This window comes from Temnothorax curvispinosus, unplaced genomic scaffold (genome assembly GCF_003070985.1).
Source record: "Temnothorax curvispinosus isolate PA1 unplaced genomic scaffold, ASM307098v1 QBEX01011959.1, whole genome shotgun sequence".
NCBI lineage: Eukaryota > Metazoa > Arthropoda > Insecta > Hymenoptera > Formicidae > Temnothorax > Temnothorax curvispinosus.
Genome location: NW_020221739.1, coordinates 714,182 through 730,963, shown reverse-complemented (window position 1 = coordinate 730,963; position 16,782 = coordinate 714,182). Strand labels below are relative to the sequence as shown.

General features: G+C 42.9%; 1 protein-coding gene across 1 annotated transcript in view; it reads left to right on the top strand.

Moving 5' to 3' along the window:
* The first annotated feature begins 449 nt into the window (after positions 1–449).
* The window catches only part of LOC112462063 (homeotic protein spalt-major-like), a 66,610-nt gene continuing 50,277 nt past the window's right edge, over positions 450–16,782 (top strand). The window contains exon 1 of the mRNA XM_025027601.1: positions 450–2,017. Coding sequence (XP_024883369.1) covers positions 1,912–2,017 — 106 coding nt within the window. The 5' untranslated portion in view covers positions 450–1,911. The remainder of the gene's footprint in view (positions 2,018–16,782) is intronic.

Genomic DNA, 16,782 nt, shown 5'->3' with positions numbered 1-16,782 from the left:
TCGCATCGGCGCGAAACCGTCGATCCGGCGGTCCATCTTTCAAGGGAATACACGCGGGAACGATCGCGCGGAAGGTGCATGCGTGCGGCGTTATCCGGTATATGCGATAATACGCGTGGAGGTCGACTCGCTCTCGTGCACCAAGGGTGGATCTCCCTGTACTCGCGAATGCGGCGCACGGAGAGGGGGGTAGGGGGAAACGGGGGAGGGGGAGGACGCATCGCGAAGGAGGTTGCGCGCCCGCCGTCGGCGGTGCTGGAGTGGGGGGGAGCCGCGCGCGCGCGGGCGGGGTAGGGAGAGCATGGACGGCGAGCCGCGGCGGGGAGGGTGGCGGCGGCGGTTGGCGGGCACCGCGGTAGGGGGCGAAAGCGCGCGCAGGGCATATCTCCTCTCTGCCCCTACCAGCACGGCCGCGTCTCTCCGACTCCGACGGCGGCGGAGAGGGGTGCCCGGTTGTCAGGCCCAGAGCTGGTCCGTCCGTCGTCCGGCCGACTCGAAGCATCGGAGCAGCGGATTTCGCGCGAGATATAGACTCATAAACACGCACGCGTACACGCGTACGCGGCTCGCACCCGCACACACATACATACGCACATACATACACACACATACACACCTACACCCACACACGACACACTGTGTACGGTATCGCACCCGCGAGCGCGCGCGCGCTCGCTCACGTCCGTCATCAACCGGAGCCGGTCATCGCACACGTGTGTATCGCGAACAGTGTGGTGTGGGACACACATCGTGCGCACACGTCCACCACGGTTATTACCCGCGCGCGCGACGAGGCGGCTCTCTCACGTTCTTCCCGGTTACGCGTTTACGGTCGCGACACGGGCGTCTCTATACCTGCCGCGCGTCGGGAATGCCGCCGCCGGTCTCGCGTCACCATACGGTCGCGATACGCCGGACGAGCCGACCCCGTTTCGAGCGGTAATCGAAACAGCGCGAGTAACCGGGTGTGTGTTGTGAGCGATCGTGGTCCGCGAGTACGCAACAGCTGCGAAAGAGAGAGAGTTACGCGACCAGCCAAACGGACAGCCGAGTGAGCCGAGAGACAACAACAATCGGGACAACGACTCGGAGCAGCGGAGAAGACTTTCGGAAGCGGAGCGCGAGAGAGGGAGGATAGGCGCGGGCCACGTGCGAGATCATCCAGCGAGAGAAGAAGCGTCAGCGTGTCTCAGTGCGTCAAGTCCCGTCTTCGGCGATCTCGCGGAGGAAAAAAAAACATTTCGTCCCCGTCGCGCATCTCGCGGGGGATGGGTTAGGGGATCGGTGGCGTTAAGCCTCTCATGGATTACTGGCCGAGTTGACACGCTCACCGGCCGGCGGGCAGGAGGAGTCCAACTCTCTCTCTCCCCTTTGACGCGACGACCCGCGTATATGAAACGCTTCGCGAAGTGCTCCGCGTCGCTACGGTTCGCGGGGAGAGATGCGTCTCCCGTAGGTAGTTAGTGCCGATGGTGAGGTACGCGGGTAACGAACGTTGCGTCTTCTCAGCCTCGGTTGTCGCTGCGCGGGATTAGGGAGATAGAGACAGAGAAAGAAAAGTGTGTGAGCGAGAGAGAAAGAGAGAGAAAAGAGACAGAGGGAGACATGCGGTTCGCACCCTCGACGCTGCAGCGACGTCGTCAACCGCCGTTGTCCCGTCGACGACGTCTAGACTGACCACGCATTCGTCTGCTTTTCGTCGGGATCCCGAGGCGGAGGAGGCGGAGGAGGAAGAGGAGGAGGTGGAGGAGGAGGAGGATCCACGAGAACGAGTGCACCGGCACCGGTGGCGGCGGTCGTTCGTACCGACCCGATCCAAACCGTCGGCGGACGACGACTGCCTCTTGGACGCACGGAGTGCGAAGAGCGACGAGGAGTGCGCGGCGGAACTGATTCAACCGAGTCGGAGGGATGTCACGGAGAAAGCAGGCCCGACCGAGTCGTGCTCATCTTGAGGAGGATCTTGTCCAGAGGCCTCTGTTGACCAATCCCATTGGAACTGTCGCGGGCAATATCCGTAAGTGACTCTTTTTCCCGAAGGATTAGTCCGGATAAGAGAGATTAGCCTCGTTCGGGATACGTTACAGTAGTTGCCTCCCCCTCCCCCCCATGCTCAGGTTAGGTCAAATTGCTTTTGAATACATTCGCGGACGATGGGAAGAAAGCGGATGAAATCGTAGACGCGACTGTTGGGAGAATTATAGGGAAACGAGCTCTCTACGATATAAAATGATTTATCTTGAAAGAAACGTTTAGTATGTTGATACAGAATCCGCCGTACTTCGTTTCGCGATCGAAATATTAAGTTAAAGCTGAATTATCAAAATTATCAGAATTATTATAAATATATCATTCTAGCACTTGAAAATGGGCGAGACAATCATGCGCCACTGTGCCCATAAAACGTTTCAGAACGCCAATGTATGATAAGAGTGATAAAATACTTATAAAATACAAAATAAAACTTCTGATAAAATATCTCCTATAAAATATAAGCGATAAAAACAATGCCCGGAAAAGTGCACGATGTATATAACGCGAATTTCTTACAATCATAAAAATTGCGTCTAGCCACATTAGTTGCTTTCCATTTACACTCAAGTTATCTGAGTCAGTTATGTGAGTATTTTATGCTCAGGTAAAATATGTCATTTTGTATTTACCTGCTTATTTCGATGACAAAGCTATCGCATAATAATATACAGGTCCATAGCCTCACTTTTAATGTGAGTTTATTAGAGTCATTAAAGCACATGGCCTCGATTGTGGATAAAAACTTAGTTGAATCTTGCCAACATACAAAAAGAACGTGCATTTAACTGAGTTATGACGTCACAAGTGAGAATTATCTGAGTTTTTGATGTAAATGGAAAGCAACTATTAATAACGTAACGTTAATAACATCCTTCTCGCAAAAGTTATAGTCCTTCCCCCTCTAAACGTAATACACAAGCTCGAAACAAACTGTTGAGCCAAAGAGTTATACGACTTAGCCGGTACTTCGGAGCACAATAACGCGATAAGAAAGCGCGCCCCGGAGATGCGGTAACGGTTTACGATATACGGGCAGGCCCGAGGATGCTGCTGGAAACTAGTCCGATACACGTGAGAAAAACGGAGCGGCGATTACCCGCGGCCGCGTTTGACCATTTATCGTGTTTATCGACGCCATTGGCGGCATTTCGCGGTGGGAATCGCACAATTACGCGCGGCACGAGGACGATACGGAGAGATACGGAGGCTTATAGAGACACGCGGCGAGGGTTAAATTTCATAAATTAACGCCGTCGCGCGAGAAAGACGCGGCGAAGTCAGCGAGATATGAGATGCGAAAATCTATCCCGAGATTAATCCCAACGTTTCCCGTAATACAGTTGGCACGCTAAATGCACTGGAACCCGATTCACGCAAGCACTTTCCGTCGGACTGAAACGCGTCTGCCTCTTCTCGGGGATCCACCTCGATAAAACGGACCTGCCTCGGCGTAACATCAAAGCGAGCCTAAGAAACGGCCGATAAAACACTTCCATCTTGCTGCCCGATCCCTCCCCTCCGACCATAAGCTCCTCTCGCCGCATTTTCGAGTACGCTTAAATCGCACGAGAATTACACTTTGCGCGAAGATCGCATCACGGGTTGTAATACATGACGCTTCGCATTTCGGTGATCTTTACACGGCATTAATCTCGCTAATAAACTTACGGTGTCTGCGAAACGTAATGTTAATTTCGAGCTTTATATCTGAATAATAAAATTGTGCCATAACGTACACGCGTGCCGCAACGTTAAACTAAGATTTTTAAGGCCAGTAAATATAATTAAAAAAAAATAAATAAAAATTGATAAATGTCAAGAACAAAATTTAAAATTGCTTGCGCAAATCTCATGTATCTCCAAACGTCTACATAGATTGACTGTCAAACATGGAAAATTTAAGGCGCGGCGCTTTTTATCTGAGTCTATAAACTTTATCGGAGATATTTACATTTTTTCCCATTAAACATAACCAGAACTTCTTCGATCGTGGGGAAGAGCGAGGGAAGGGGGAATAAGAACACGTTACTATAAACCGCTCGGTTTTACTGAATCCACGTACCTGACATCCGTGTATCCATTTGGTACATGTACCATTCGCAGACATCACGTCTAAACAGGAAACGTTTAATGCTGGACACGGCTTAACCTGGCCGATAAAAACGGATATTTCGTAGAGGAGCCCTGGAAAATATTTTTCAGAACGATATCTCTCTCGTAGGAATACGTGTGGAAAATGTATCGGCGGTCGCGTGACGAATGAAATTTCAATAACGCCTCCCCTGCATATCGGGTGGCGCCGTACGGATGGTCTTAATTTGCCCAACTTTTTCAATTGTAAGTTTCCGCACAGTTCCGCACCCCGCTGTTGTACTCTCTGAATAGTTGGAACATCTCGAAAACAACATAAAGCGCGTCTCATTCCTGGCGCGTGTACGTGACAGGTCGGTTTCTTGCTGAGTCAGAAGCAAAATCGAAAATGTCTGTGGATACCGCGGTAACGATAAGTCTAGCCGTGTTACCAAAGTTTATCTAAATAATGCGCTAATTACAATTCGTCATATTCGTCGAGTTTCTCTGACAGATTCGTCTTTCGATGTAACGGGAAGATTTGATAAGAGCTTATCGAAATAGCTTATCAAATGTCATAATTTATTTTTATCGCGCAACACACGTCGGTATGTTTATTTAGTTACCTATCTACATTTTTCTAGATTGCAATAATAAATTGAATTATCAGTATATGATATTGCGGACATTAATTGAAAATAATATTGATAAGTGAAGAAATATTCATCAACTTTACCGATTGCCCAAGTTTCTCTACATCACGCAATACGAAAATGAAACATTAATTATGACAAGCAGATGGAATGATGTTTGGTGCAGCCTGTTTCATAAAATAATTACATTAATGTTCTCTTCTGATAAAAATTTGACAAAAAAAACTTTCTGGAGAGGAGGCTTAAAATTAGAGGATACATATTTCTTTACTTTATACGAAAGTATTTTTTAAATTCTGTATTACTATGTCAAATAGAACGTCTTATTACCGTCTGTTTTTGCCAGTATTCACAAGTGTTTTTTTATCTTATACATTATAGATACAGTCATAAGTAAAACAATGACATTAATTATATTTAATATATTTATCGTATTTTACAATAATAAATCATATATGTATATATCGTCAATAATAACTAAAATTATCGGTCAATGCTTGGCGAAAGACAGTAATGTTATACTAATGATATTTAATATCATTACGTATCATAATCGAGCATAGATCATTTCCTGATCAAGACTCGGAAATTACCGTTTCTTACGGTCGGCCTTCGCGTTCAAAGAGACATAACGAACATTCATGAATCATAAGCATGAAACGCAGTATTCACAAATCAATTTACATTTCTTTCGCTGTTATCTTAATGTTATACATACTACGAAAATATGAGCGACCATCCGATGTATCAACGGGTCGTTGTATTAAACAGATAAAGCGATTAATATATCGAGACAAAGTTACGGTAGGTGTAATAAGTATTTATCATAGCGATCAATTTCAATAAGAACTGTATCTCGTCTGTTTATTTATTATTTCATAAAACAAATAATTTTACGTGTTTCTAGAGATATCTCTAGAATAAATATTAAACAAGACTATGCCTTTTTATGAAAATGTATTGAGAATTCAGAAATTGATAGAAACAGACGTGTGATAAGAATGCATATATATATATATATATATATAATATATATATATATATATATCTCAGTTTTTATTTCATAAGATATAAATACAACATGAAGACATGGTAATGTAAATAAATTATATCAGTTTATTTGAAAATATTATCAAGAGAAATAGTGCTCGAAACTAAATCATTATTAATCATTGTCACGAAACGGTGCAAAGACAACGAAAGAAAGAAAAATTTTATTTTAAATTTAGGCTATTGCGAAGCACTCAATGAAATTTCTCGCATTGTTGACGGACCACAATCTATATGATTTATACATTTGTTATTTGTAAATTATTCCCATTTATGTAGGTATACGCTATACGTAATAAAATATACGTAATGTGACGTTAAATACATTAAAATGTGCAATTAAAATAATAGTAGAAGCTTCTCTAACCCGCCGTACATATTTTCCGATAAAAGAGGGAGGGGAAATTATTAGAAATGATATTTTATCGCAAAGTAATATCGAAGAAAGCGGAGATATCTGACCGTACGTTACGATCGTTTGGGAATTGGACGAAGCTTAAGGATATTGGAGTAGCGCCAAAGCTCGCGCTCGGACAGATAGGATTATATATCGTTCACAGGTGTATAAAAATTACGCGGATTACGCGGCGTGTTCGCATGTACGACGTGTCATTTCTCAGGCCGGAGGGAATGTTCTAATACAGCGATCTGTCTTTTCGGGAATCGTCAAGGGAGTGCGTTTTGAAAGCCGTTTTCCCTTTAAGCTGTCAGTGGGATATGCTGACGTGAAAAAGATCGTTGACAGACGAATAGAGAAGTTTCGTCGTGTGTGTCCGTCATGAGGACGGGCGGAGGAGCGGACGGGAAGCTGTCTGCCGGCGTCGGACGGCGGCTAATGTGTGACAAGTAACTAAGAACCGTCTAACCGTCTGACTTGCACTGACTGCATATTAATAGATCCTAATACGCGCGCTCGCGCATTGCTCTTAAGCCCGGCATCATTATGTCAGCCGTTTGTCCCCCGAAATTATTAAGACCCATCCGCACGGTGCTTGCATTCCGCGAGCGTTCGGGACAATGCGATTCCGACGACGCGCGATTTCGATACGCGCGAATTAATTCTCCAAAATATCAATAAGGTACTAATGGAACGGGTCCATCTGCCGCGCGAATTTATCATCTCCACGGGACAGCTGCCGCTACTTACAGCTTGTCACGAATGTAAATGAAAATATGTCCGCGTTGAAATACGCGTTTCATATTCGTCATCCGCGTATAGATTTGACAAATTGCACCGAGAGCGGCGGCTAAGGGCGTCTCTGCCGTCGCGCGTCGGTTAATTATCTCAAATGTTGCGGGGAAACGCTTTATCGGTCGCCGTACTCGTCTTCGCCCCATCGCGCTTTCTTAGCTGTCTAAGAATGGACAATACGTAAACATCGAACAGTGTTTTGACATAGAAGAATTGGTTCATTGAAATAGCATTTATGACTATTTATTGCTGCGCTGCTTAACATGTATATCTTTGACGTATATAGAGATAACATCGTGCCTTTCAATGAGGACATATCTGTATACATTATCACGATAGCGCAAATACAAATAGATATAGATAAAATGTTTAAAATTGCACGCTTCGTTGAAAACATTTTTTGCATTTCCGTTGATATGGAAACATTGGGAACACCAACTACGTGCGGTTATTATTAGCGTCGGCTACTTATCACTATTCTTGCAAATTGAGCGTTGTGAAACATTAGACTTTCGACACAGAGACACCGAAATGAGAGAAGCGGTAAGATAGCACGATTGAGACCAGTAGAAAAAAAAATGAGCGTGAACGATATAAAAATGCCAAAGTTACAGAAAAAAATATGAAGAAAGAATGTTCGGAGCGTTATCGCTTGACCGTTTTCATATATGAATATTTAGGAACGAATATCTACAATGTTACACAATGTATCAGTACAAGGAGACACGGTTATCATGCCTTAACAGTTTTGCTTATTATTAATCGCTCGCTGTTTTTATTAGCTTGTCCTCAAACTGATAACTCACATGAATGAATTATAACTTGTTTACCGAAGTTTACAAATAAATGTTACTTACGTATGCAGCCGAAATCATAGAATCGGGAATGAGCTCAACACGCGCATGCCAAATAATCGCTCATAAATATTTGTCCGCTTTCGTGAAAGTGCGTTACACGCTGCATTTCCGGCAGCTAAATAAATAATTATCTATTGTTTGAGCGTTGTTTGCACAACAAGGTAAAAATCAAGAATTCGAGAATGATTTCCAGAGAGTGGCATAGAAAAGCGGACGTAATGAGTTACCGTGTCTCTCTTCTGTTGCTACTGTGAATATTTTCGGTCGGCATCCCGTGCATGCATGGAATTGCGTGAGCGTCTGACATATCTATTTAAACACGTGTTTTAAAAACAATGTTAATAGCGGAAGACGCGTATTGATAGCGTATGATAGAAATTTAACGCATGGATCTTCGTTGCGCCTATTAAATTCCGATATACTAATTATGATTTCGGCCGTTATATTTAGAATTATTTAAAAATATCCCTGAAAGCCGATAGATCACGGTAAATGCCTCAATTATATACTGAAAAAAATGAGACACAGCACGGGCATTGGGTAAAAAAAAAAAAAACTGGTATAGAAATACGTTGCACTCAGGAATACAAAAGTATAAAAATACTTAGACGTGTGTGTGCGATTTAAAATAAAAATCTTTTTCTCGCATATATTATTGTGACTTTATATTAGCAAATATATTGTACATCCTTGTGCAAACGTCGAGGTCGATATTTTTTCAGAAAATAACAAAACAATTGGAGCAGAAAGAAGATGTATGACGAAACGTGAATAGAGACACATATCTCATTCTAACAAAATTATCTTTGCTGTCATTGAGTTGAATCACTGTCATTCTCTTATTCGTCTGCTACTCTATTTGCGTACTCGTAGTATGATTAAGTACTTTTGGCACAACTCTCTAAGTATGTAACTCACATTATGCCCAAGCAAAAGGTGCACGGTATGAAAATTAAGATCTCAGAAATGCTGACTACCACCCTTCAGTAAAATAAAACACACATATATGAAATAGAATGATAAAATCCAGAAAAAGAAGCCAGTTAGCTATTTCCTTCTAATTTTTAAATATAATAACTTAATCAAATACTTTTGATTTTAAGTAATCAACTGACGCATACGTATCGATAAATTCGAAAGTAAGATGGAAAATGAGACAGAGTATCGTGAAAGGGTTTAAGAATTCTGCCGCGGAGAATGGCGAGAAAGAGAGAGCGAGAGGGAAGAATCTGGGGAAAAAAAGTATAGTTGCTGACTTACCGGTTTCTTGCCCTTTGTCGTGCGTGAATATTTTTGGTCGACATCGCGTGGATGCGGGGAAACGCGTGGGTGTCTGCGACTGTCCCGTCTGCCAACCCCAATCTATTAGACATCTTAGTGTACGTGCGCGTGTTTCTCACGCACACGTGATCCCACATGCACGCGTGCGTGCATTCGGCCCGGGCTCCCCTTTTTGCTCTCTTCGCCTTCTTCTGCCGCCGACGATCAGTAGAAAAAAGGAGGAGCGTCCGCGAGAGACAATGCCGATGCTCGTTCTCTCCGTAGAATCTCGAGAAGCGAATGACCGGGGTGTACTTGAAAAATTGATCGCGAGTTGGCCCGACACTGGACGTTCGAAATGTCGTCTTCTCATTCGGAGACGAAGCGGGGAAGACGGGCGGGAGTAAAAAGAAGGAGAGAGGATCAAAATCTCATCGCGACGGCTATTGAGATTTGAGGCTCGTCATTCGCAATCTGCCGATTTTATGGGAACTATCATTAAGCTATTATTATAAAAATATTAGTTCTAATATTGTATCTTGATATTGCTTAAATATCTTAGATCGTAGATATTAATCGACACGTCATAAGACGTATAGGCAATAAAATAAATAATAAAAAAATAAATATAACAATCCAATATACGGAGCAACATATTTATACACACATATAATAAAGCTGTCAACAAAATATCTTTTTTCACTCAGGGTTGAACTGTAATATAAGTAGATTGAAATTTTTACATTGATATATCATCGGCACAGTGTTTTATGCCAATCGTCGTAGAGTCGATTTCGCGGCTGACAAAGTATAGCGAGGCTGGTTGCTGGCACGGCCGCGGCGGTGGAACGTACTTTGCCCCGGAGTGCGGCCGGAGTGGAAGGTGAAACGCGCGCGGCGGCGAAGCCGCGATTCGAATTCCGCGCGGCAGTAAGGCGGCACCTTGCATGTTACCGACGAGCCCTCGCCCCTCGCGCGTTGAACAATTACCGCGCAATATTATTTATATTGATGCCCCGCATCGCGCGCGCGTTTCGTCATTCCGTTTCTTCCATCGGCAGCGTTATGTCACGGGTCTGTATGGCCGTTCTCTTCCTCTGGCGACCGACCCGGTGCAACTCCACGCGATCCGATCCGATCCGGTCCGCGCGCCCTTGCCGCACGGATCGGGCCGGTCTGTACAGCGGCGCGGTGGGCGCTTCTTTTGCGCGTCCTTCGCGCAAAACCCCGGTGAGCATTCCTTCGCGGAAGAGGCGAAGGTCGCCAATTATCGAGTGGCGAGCCGCGAAGGCGGCTTAATGCGATCCCCTATGACGGGTCATATTCGGGCCCCCTTTTTGCTCCTTGCCGGTGAACGATGCCGGGCGACGATTCCACGTTGGCGTCAAAGAGCACCGACCGCTGGGCTGCGTAAATCCCACTACCGACGCGTTCGTCTCGACGTCTCTCATCTCTCTCCTCCGTTTTCCACCCGGCTCTCTTCGCCCTGAACTTATCTCTCTCGTTCTCTCTCTCTCTCTCCTTCCTCCTTCTCCTTCTACCGGATCTCCTCCTCTGCTCCTTTCTTCTTCTCACCGGGATATCATCGTTCTTCTCTCACGGTTCGTACCGTACCGGACCTCGTGAGATCCGAAGAGAGATCGGATCCAGGTGACCGGCGCGCGTCGTAACCGTAATTCCTCAAAAAAGATTCCGATGCTCGCCTTCTTTCCTCAACGCGGTTATCCTTCGTTCCCTTCCTTTTCCCGTCTCTTTCCCTCTTTCTCCGTCTTTCCTTTTTTTGCGTTCTCGTCGCATTGATACGAACTGTCAGCTTGCGTCCAAGACGGGTTTCAGATGGACGGGTAGAGATTTTCACGAACAAATTGATCGGGATGAGACCAGAACAGTATCTGGCCAGTCACCATTAAACGAGCGTCTACGATGAGGACGCGGCGGGCTCTCGAGAAATCCTCACTTTCTTGGACTTTCTCGCGCGTAACGATCGAGATCGAATTAGCGATCTCGTAACTGCGACACCGGGCGGAAATCTCGCACGGCGTTACTTGCGTATAGCGGTGTATAAAGGTGACAAATATTTATCGTGCACCTTAGACTCGTGCAAATTTATTGCGTACAACACGTCGATGTATTAAGACAAATCAATCTACCGTTACGTGTGTGGGTTTACATTATTATTAATATATTAATGTAGGCGGGTATTCGTATTTTTATGATAAATATACTTAAGTGTACGTTAACGCGACTCTTATATGATATTTGTCTCATATATAATCACAAAACAGTAGCTAAATTTAGACTCAAAGCAGCTCGGATGATTCTGGAATGTCCACCATAAACTACGAAATATAATTATTTCAGTATTTTCGAACTGTTATACCGTGTGACTGACCCTGAATCGATAGAACGATTTATACTATATTGATCGCATTGATCCGAGCCGAAAGGTTTCAAGGACAACGAACGGCGGCTGGTTATTAAGAATTACGGCTGGGTGATGTGAATTATTCATAAAATACGACAAGTCTGACGAGGACGGACGAAATTTTAAAACGACGCAGGTGACATGTCGCCTTGAACTTATGGGCAGAACGAATAATTTCGGCGTGCCGTTATATAATAATTCGCGCAATTCGAATTAACGTTAAAAATCCGTTTATTGCCGCGCAAGACAATAGTATATTCGCGTTCAAAGTATATCGCTTCCCGACATGGTAGTAAGAAACGGTGTGTAATTTATGATAACGAGGCGTGAATTATTAATACTCAAAACTGATTAGCCTTGTAGAAAAGCATATATGATCGAGGGCGTTTTGCTGACTTTATATAAAAGTTTAATGCGTGTCGGATAATCTGCGGTTTCTTATTAAATTATGAAACGTAATGTGAAAAAAGTAGAGGCATCGAGAACTCGCGCAATAAGGAAAAAGAAATTTAACGTCGAAGAGATCCGAAGAGAGAAGTCCGAAGCCAGAGAAAAGTATGGAGGTGTGATCGACTGTTGAAAAATTAATTCGATCCCTTCTGATTATTCACCGCGGGAGTAGTGTAGGTTATTCTGCAAGTTAATAGTATCTAAAGTCTAGCTAATTAGTTTCCTGCTATTTTACATTTTTCACAAGTACCTACATTTTGAAAAAAATATCCTTGTTAGAAAACAAACTGATTTTACCAAACGCGATTATATACAATTTTCTTTTTTTTTTTTTGCAAGGTTTGCAAGGTATTTTATTCCTTCTGATAACGAGTTATTCAAAGGCATTAATTCACGAGTGAAAGATGGAGAAATATTGTCCGATGCGTGAGCGGAAACGTTCATTCTCGATTGCATGCGGGTCTGTCCTCCGAGCGAGCAAAAAGAAACTCTCGTCTACCTCCAGAAGGTGGAATATCGAGATGTGGCGACGCGCGACGGGCACGTAATGCGGCCAAGAATTCGGCCAATATTTTAAACGAGCACTCATATATATCGGCATTCACGGCTAATCGCGTTTTTGCATCCCGACGCTCGACGTCGTTGATGCTTTCGCGTGCGCTTCGCGCGCGATTTTCATCGCCTTGTCCGCGTCGTCAAAGGATTGGCGATCAGGATTAACTTGTGTACTCACACAATCAACAATTATTACTATATACCATCGATATAATTTCGCTTTTGCCTGACACATCTCACTTAATTAATTAAGAATATATATCTGGAACGAAAGAGTTCGCTTATTTATTATAGCTTATTTATAATGTGAGAATCGTTTATACTGAGCTGGACATTTTCTGATTTTCCCAGAGTGATTCTGCCGACTGTGTCTTTCTCTTTCGACATATTCTCGTTTTTCAAGGAAGCATTAATTACTTAAAACAGTTAACTTCCAGGAAATAATGTACAGTTTAATGCATAATGTATAGTGGATAGGACGACGTTATTGAAAATATTGTGCACTCGGGTGAAGACGGCAATGATCTATTAATCATTCGAATTATAAAATAAATGATATAATCTTATTTTTTTTATACCTGGATATTATTATCATAAATAATAAGGTGGTATCTCTTTCGTCTGTTAATGTAGAAATATCATGCAATTATAGTATATTATAATGTTATTTGCATACTTTTGATGTGTACTATCACAATAATGATGAAAAAATGGTAAATATCGCAGACGTGAATAAACACGCATAACATTGCCATAAATTATGAAGCCCGCTGCTGCTTCGCGCGTAGCCTTAACATTACCTAACCTACCTCAAGACATAGTATCTTCGGATCTAGTCGCATCACATTACGGAGAAAATTACGTCATGCAAAATATTCCTGTATTTAATTGCTGCGTATCGCGTAACATCGAATCGTCCCTATGCGAGATGCTGCCTTAATAAAATATACTTTACGAACAGGACAGGAATTACCGCGCGCGGCTGTCGCTAATTCCAAAACTCTGCGCTCGTACGTAACGAGAAACAGCATTCTCGGATCGAAGCTTGAATAGCCGTGGAACAACTATTCCCGTAAATACCGTAAGTTAAATCAACGACTATAATTTAGTCGTGCTTTTTACAGTAGGAGAATTGTTGGGGAATACTACAAATAATCTTCCCAACAATTTAATTTCACCGCGTCTCTCATTTTCGGGGCAGAGGGGGGGGGATACATTCTCTCATATATTTCTCCGAGACATTTGACATGTCTCGTAGTAATTTATGTTATAAATGAATTATTTATAGTAATTATATTATAAATAAATCTGTTGAATTCCTATTCAGTTATAGTCTTTACAAATTATTTTCCCTTTTTCGTACAAATTGGAGCCGATCAAGCTCATAGTAATACATTATATTATATGATTTTTTTACTAACAAAAATATACAAAGCGTACAATATACGCAAATAGACGCAATATTCAAAATTATATATATATTACATGAAATTATTTAGATTTATAGATGTATTTTTAAACAAAAATCCGGACGTTAATTGTTATACAACTTAAATGCTCATACAAAATGCATATATCTCGATTAAATCTGCTTATGGCGTTATGTAGTATCACGCAGTAAGTTGATACGCCTGGGATTAGGAAGCTATACGAACTGCTATTCTAATCTACCATTCTTTTTCGTTAAACGCAATTCCCCGCTTATCCAATGAGATTCCTCATCATAACTCTCATTCAGAAATTATATTCAGTAATTATGTGCGAAATCTGATATCTGTGTTTATAATCGCGCGCAATATTCTACAAATAAATAAATTGTACGATTAAAAAAAAATGTATTCTCTCTTAATCACATCTTCTTAATTATTTGTGTTTTACATTGAAACGCAGAACATTTTCTTTTCTCTATTCTTACTTTCATAAATATACATAAGATATACATGCATATTTAAATCTAATTATAAACTTGATCCTTGAAGATATTTATATTTGGCACGGATCTTTTTGATCAGTCATGATTTTTTAAGTCGTTTCTTTATCGGTTTAATACGTTACACAATAATATTTCGAATGCTAAGCTATAAAATTCAACCAGATAGAGAAACCAACTTTGTACATCGTTTATTGGCATAGATGAGGGGCAAGGCGCCCAATTGAATCGCTGCCAAATTAAATCCTGATTGTACAGAGAATAGAACTTCAAATTTTTGCTTAATAACGAACAGTTTATTATTAGATATATCATCTCCGTAAATTTTATAGATATATTTATGTAAACTCTATTTTCTCAAGTTATATATCAACTTTTATTATATTTTCTAGAAATCTTATCACACATATACTATATTTATAAAATCAATTAAGAAGATTAACAAATGAAGAATCGTACGTTACAAAAACCATTACTATGTACATACTAGTTAATTTTTTATAACTTTATTATCATGATAAGATATGCATACAACAGATAGAAAGTAACTGATTATTATACAGTTAATGTAAAGTAACGGATTCTTATACAGTTAATGTCTGCAGAATATAATAAGAATCTGTACATAATGCAATTAGGCAAAAATTAACACGTAGCACGTATAATCGTTGAACGAATAAATGATCAAGGTCACGGCTGACAGGATTTGATCGAAGTTAATACATGAAAGGCGCGAAACGGCGTGAAAGGCAGGGATGATGATTATGACGTCCGCCAGTTGGATTAATTCGGATGCGGAGAAGGTTGAGTGGATAGCTTCGGGGGGGGGGGGGGGGGGGAAACAGAGGGTAGATGTAGGAGAGACACGCACCCGGGGTGTCGATTGCGGAGCGGGTGACTGAAATTGGCCGCGTCTGACTACTACCATTCGTAAAATGTGCGTCGAAGCGACGACACATCAAAAGCCGCCGTTTAAGAGGGTCATATTATTTGGCCGCGCGCGAGCGGGAGCGAAAGGGTTATCAGCCGTCATCACCGTCGTGAGCGCGGGCGACGCTACCGAAAATGCGAGGATACCCTATTTACTTAACAACCAACACCGTACCGAAACCCAAGCGGCCCCGCGGGCTTATTGCCAACCGACGCCTCCTCTCGTCACTTCTTCCATGTACACACTATGTGCCCATTATGTACAACCGCTATATGTATCTCCTTGGGTTCTCGTGAGAACTTAATCGCCAGCGGTGGCACGCGCCGGGCCGCAACGGTACGTCGCGGCGTCGACATCACCGAAACCCCTCTCCTCCCCCCCCTCTCGCTATTTCAGATAATAAAGCATTGTTGAATTTTCGCAAAATTGCGAAACTGTCATTATTGTTCTAGATATACTAACACTTGTGTAGGATCCAATAAAAAGAATGTATTCGATGATAAATTGTTATTTTTTATTGTTGTGCAAAAAAGAGTGGAACAGAGATTTGTAATGAAATAATTGATTGGGAAACAATGATTGGGGAAATTGCTTAAAGTATTACGTTAGTTTTATTATTGTAATAAAATTATGTAATGTCGGGGATTCTCTTTTTGTTGAATGCTGTATTTTGTACAAAAATCTCTACTCCCCTAATTCCAGGAGAACAATAAAAATGTTTTATTTTCCGCTTGAGGCCCATAATCACCCGTCACCACCGGAAGGCGCGGTACGACCGAACTGTGGGAATGATTCCATCGATCGTAACGTAACGTTGCCCAGCCCGTAATACGCGCATTAAAAAAGAGACACGCGAAATGAGAAGTAGGAAGCGGAGGGAGATAGAGTGATAATAGAGAGAGAGGAGAGAGAGAGAGGAGAGCAGAACGGGAACGTATATTGACACAATGCTCGTATTCCAATATGTCCAAATGTTTCCGCTCGGTCGCATCGCGAACGCTATGCGGGGAGGCCGGGAAGCGGATATCGCGAAATAATGACAATCGGCGTCGCACACACAATGGCGTAGAGAGACGCGGCCGTGTTATAGCCGCCGCCGCCGCAACAGCGACAACGCCTGGAGGCTGATGAGCGGCTAATGGGGGACTTCCCCTCACCGATGCGCCACCGATGCGATGTGCATCGGTGTTTTGTCATCAGCATTTGCCGTTACGTTATGATCGGCTCTGCCGGATCAGGTCGCGCAAGAGTATGCGTATATGTGCGTGTGCGGGAGCGCGCGTACACGAGCGCGCGTAGCGAGATGGCACGGGGGGTTGGAAGGTGAGGAGAGAGAGAGAGAGAGAGAGAGAGAGAGAGAGAGAGAGAGAGAGAG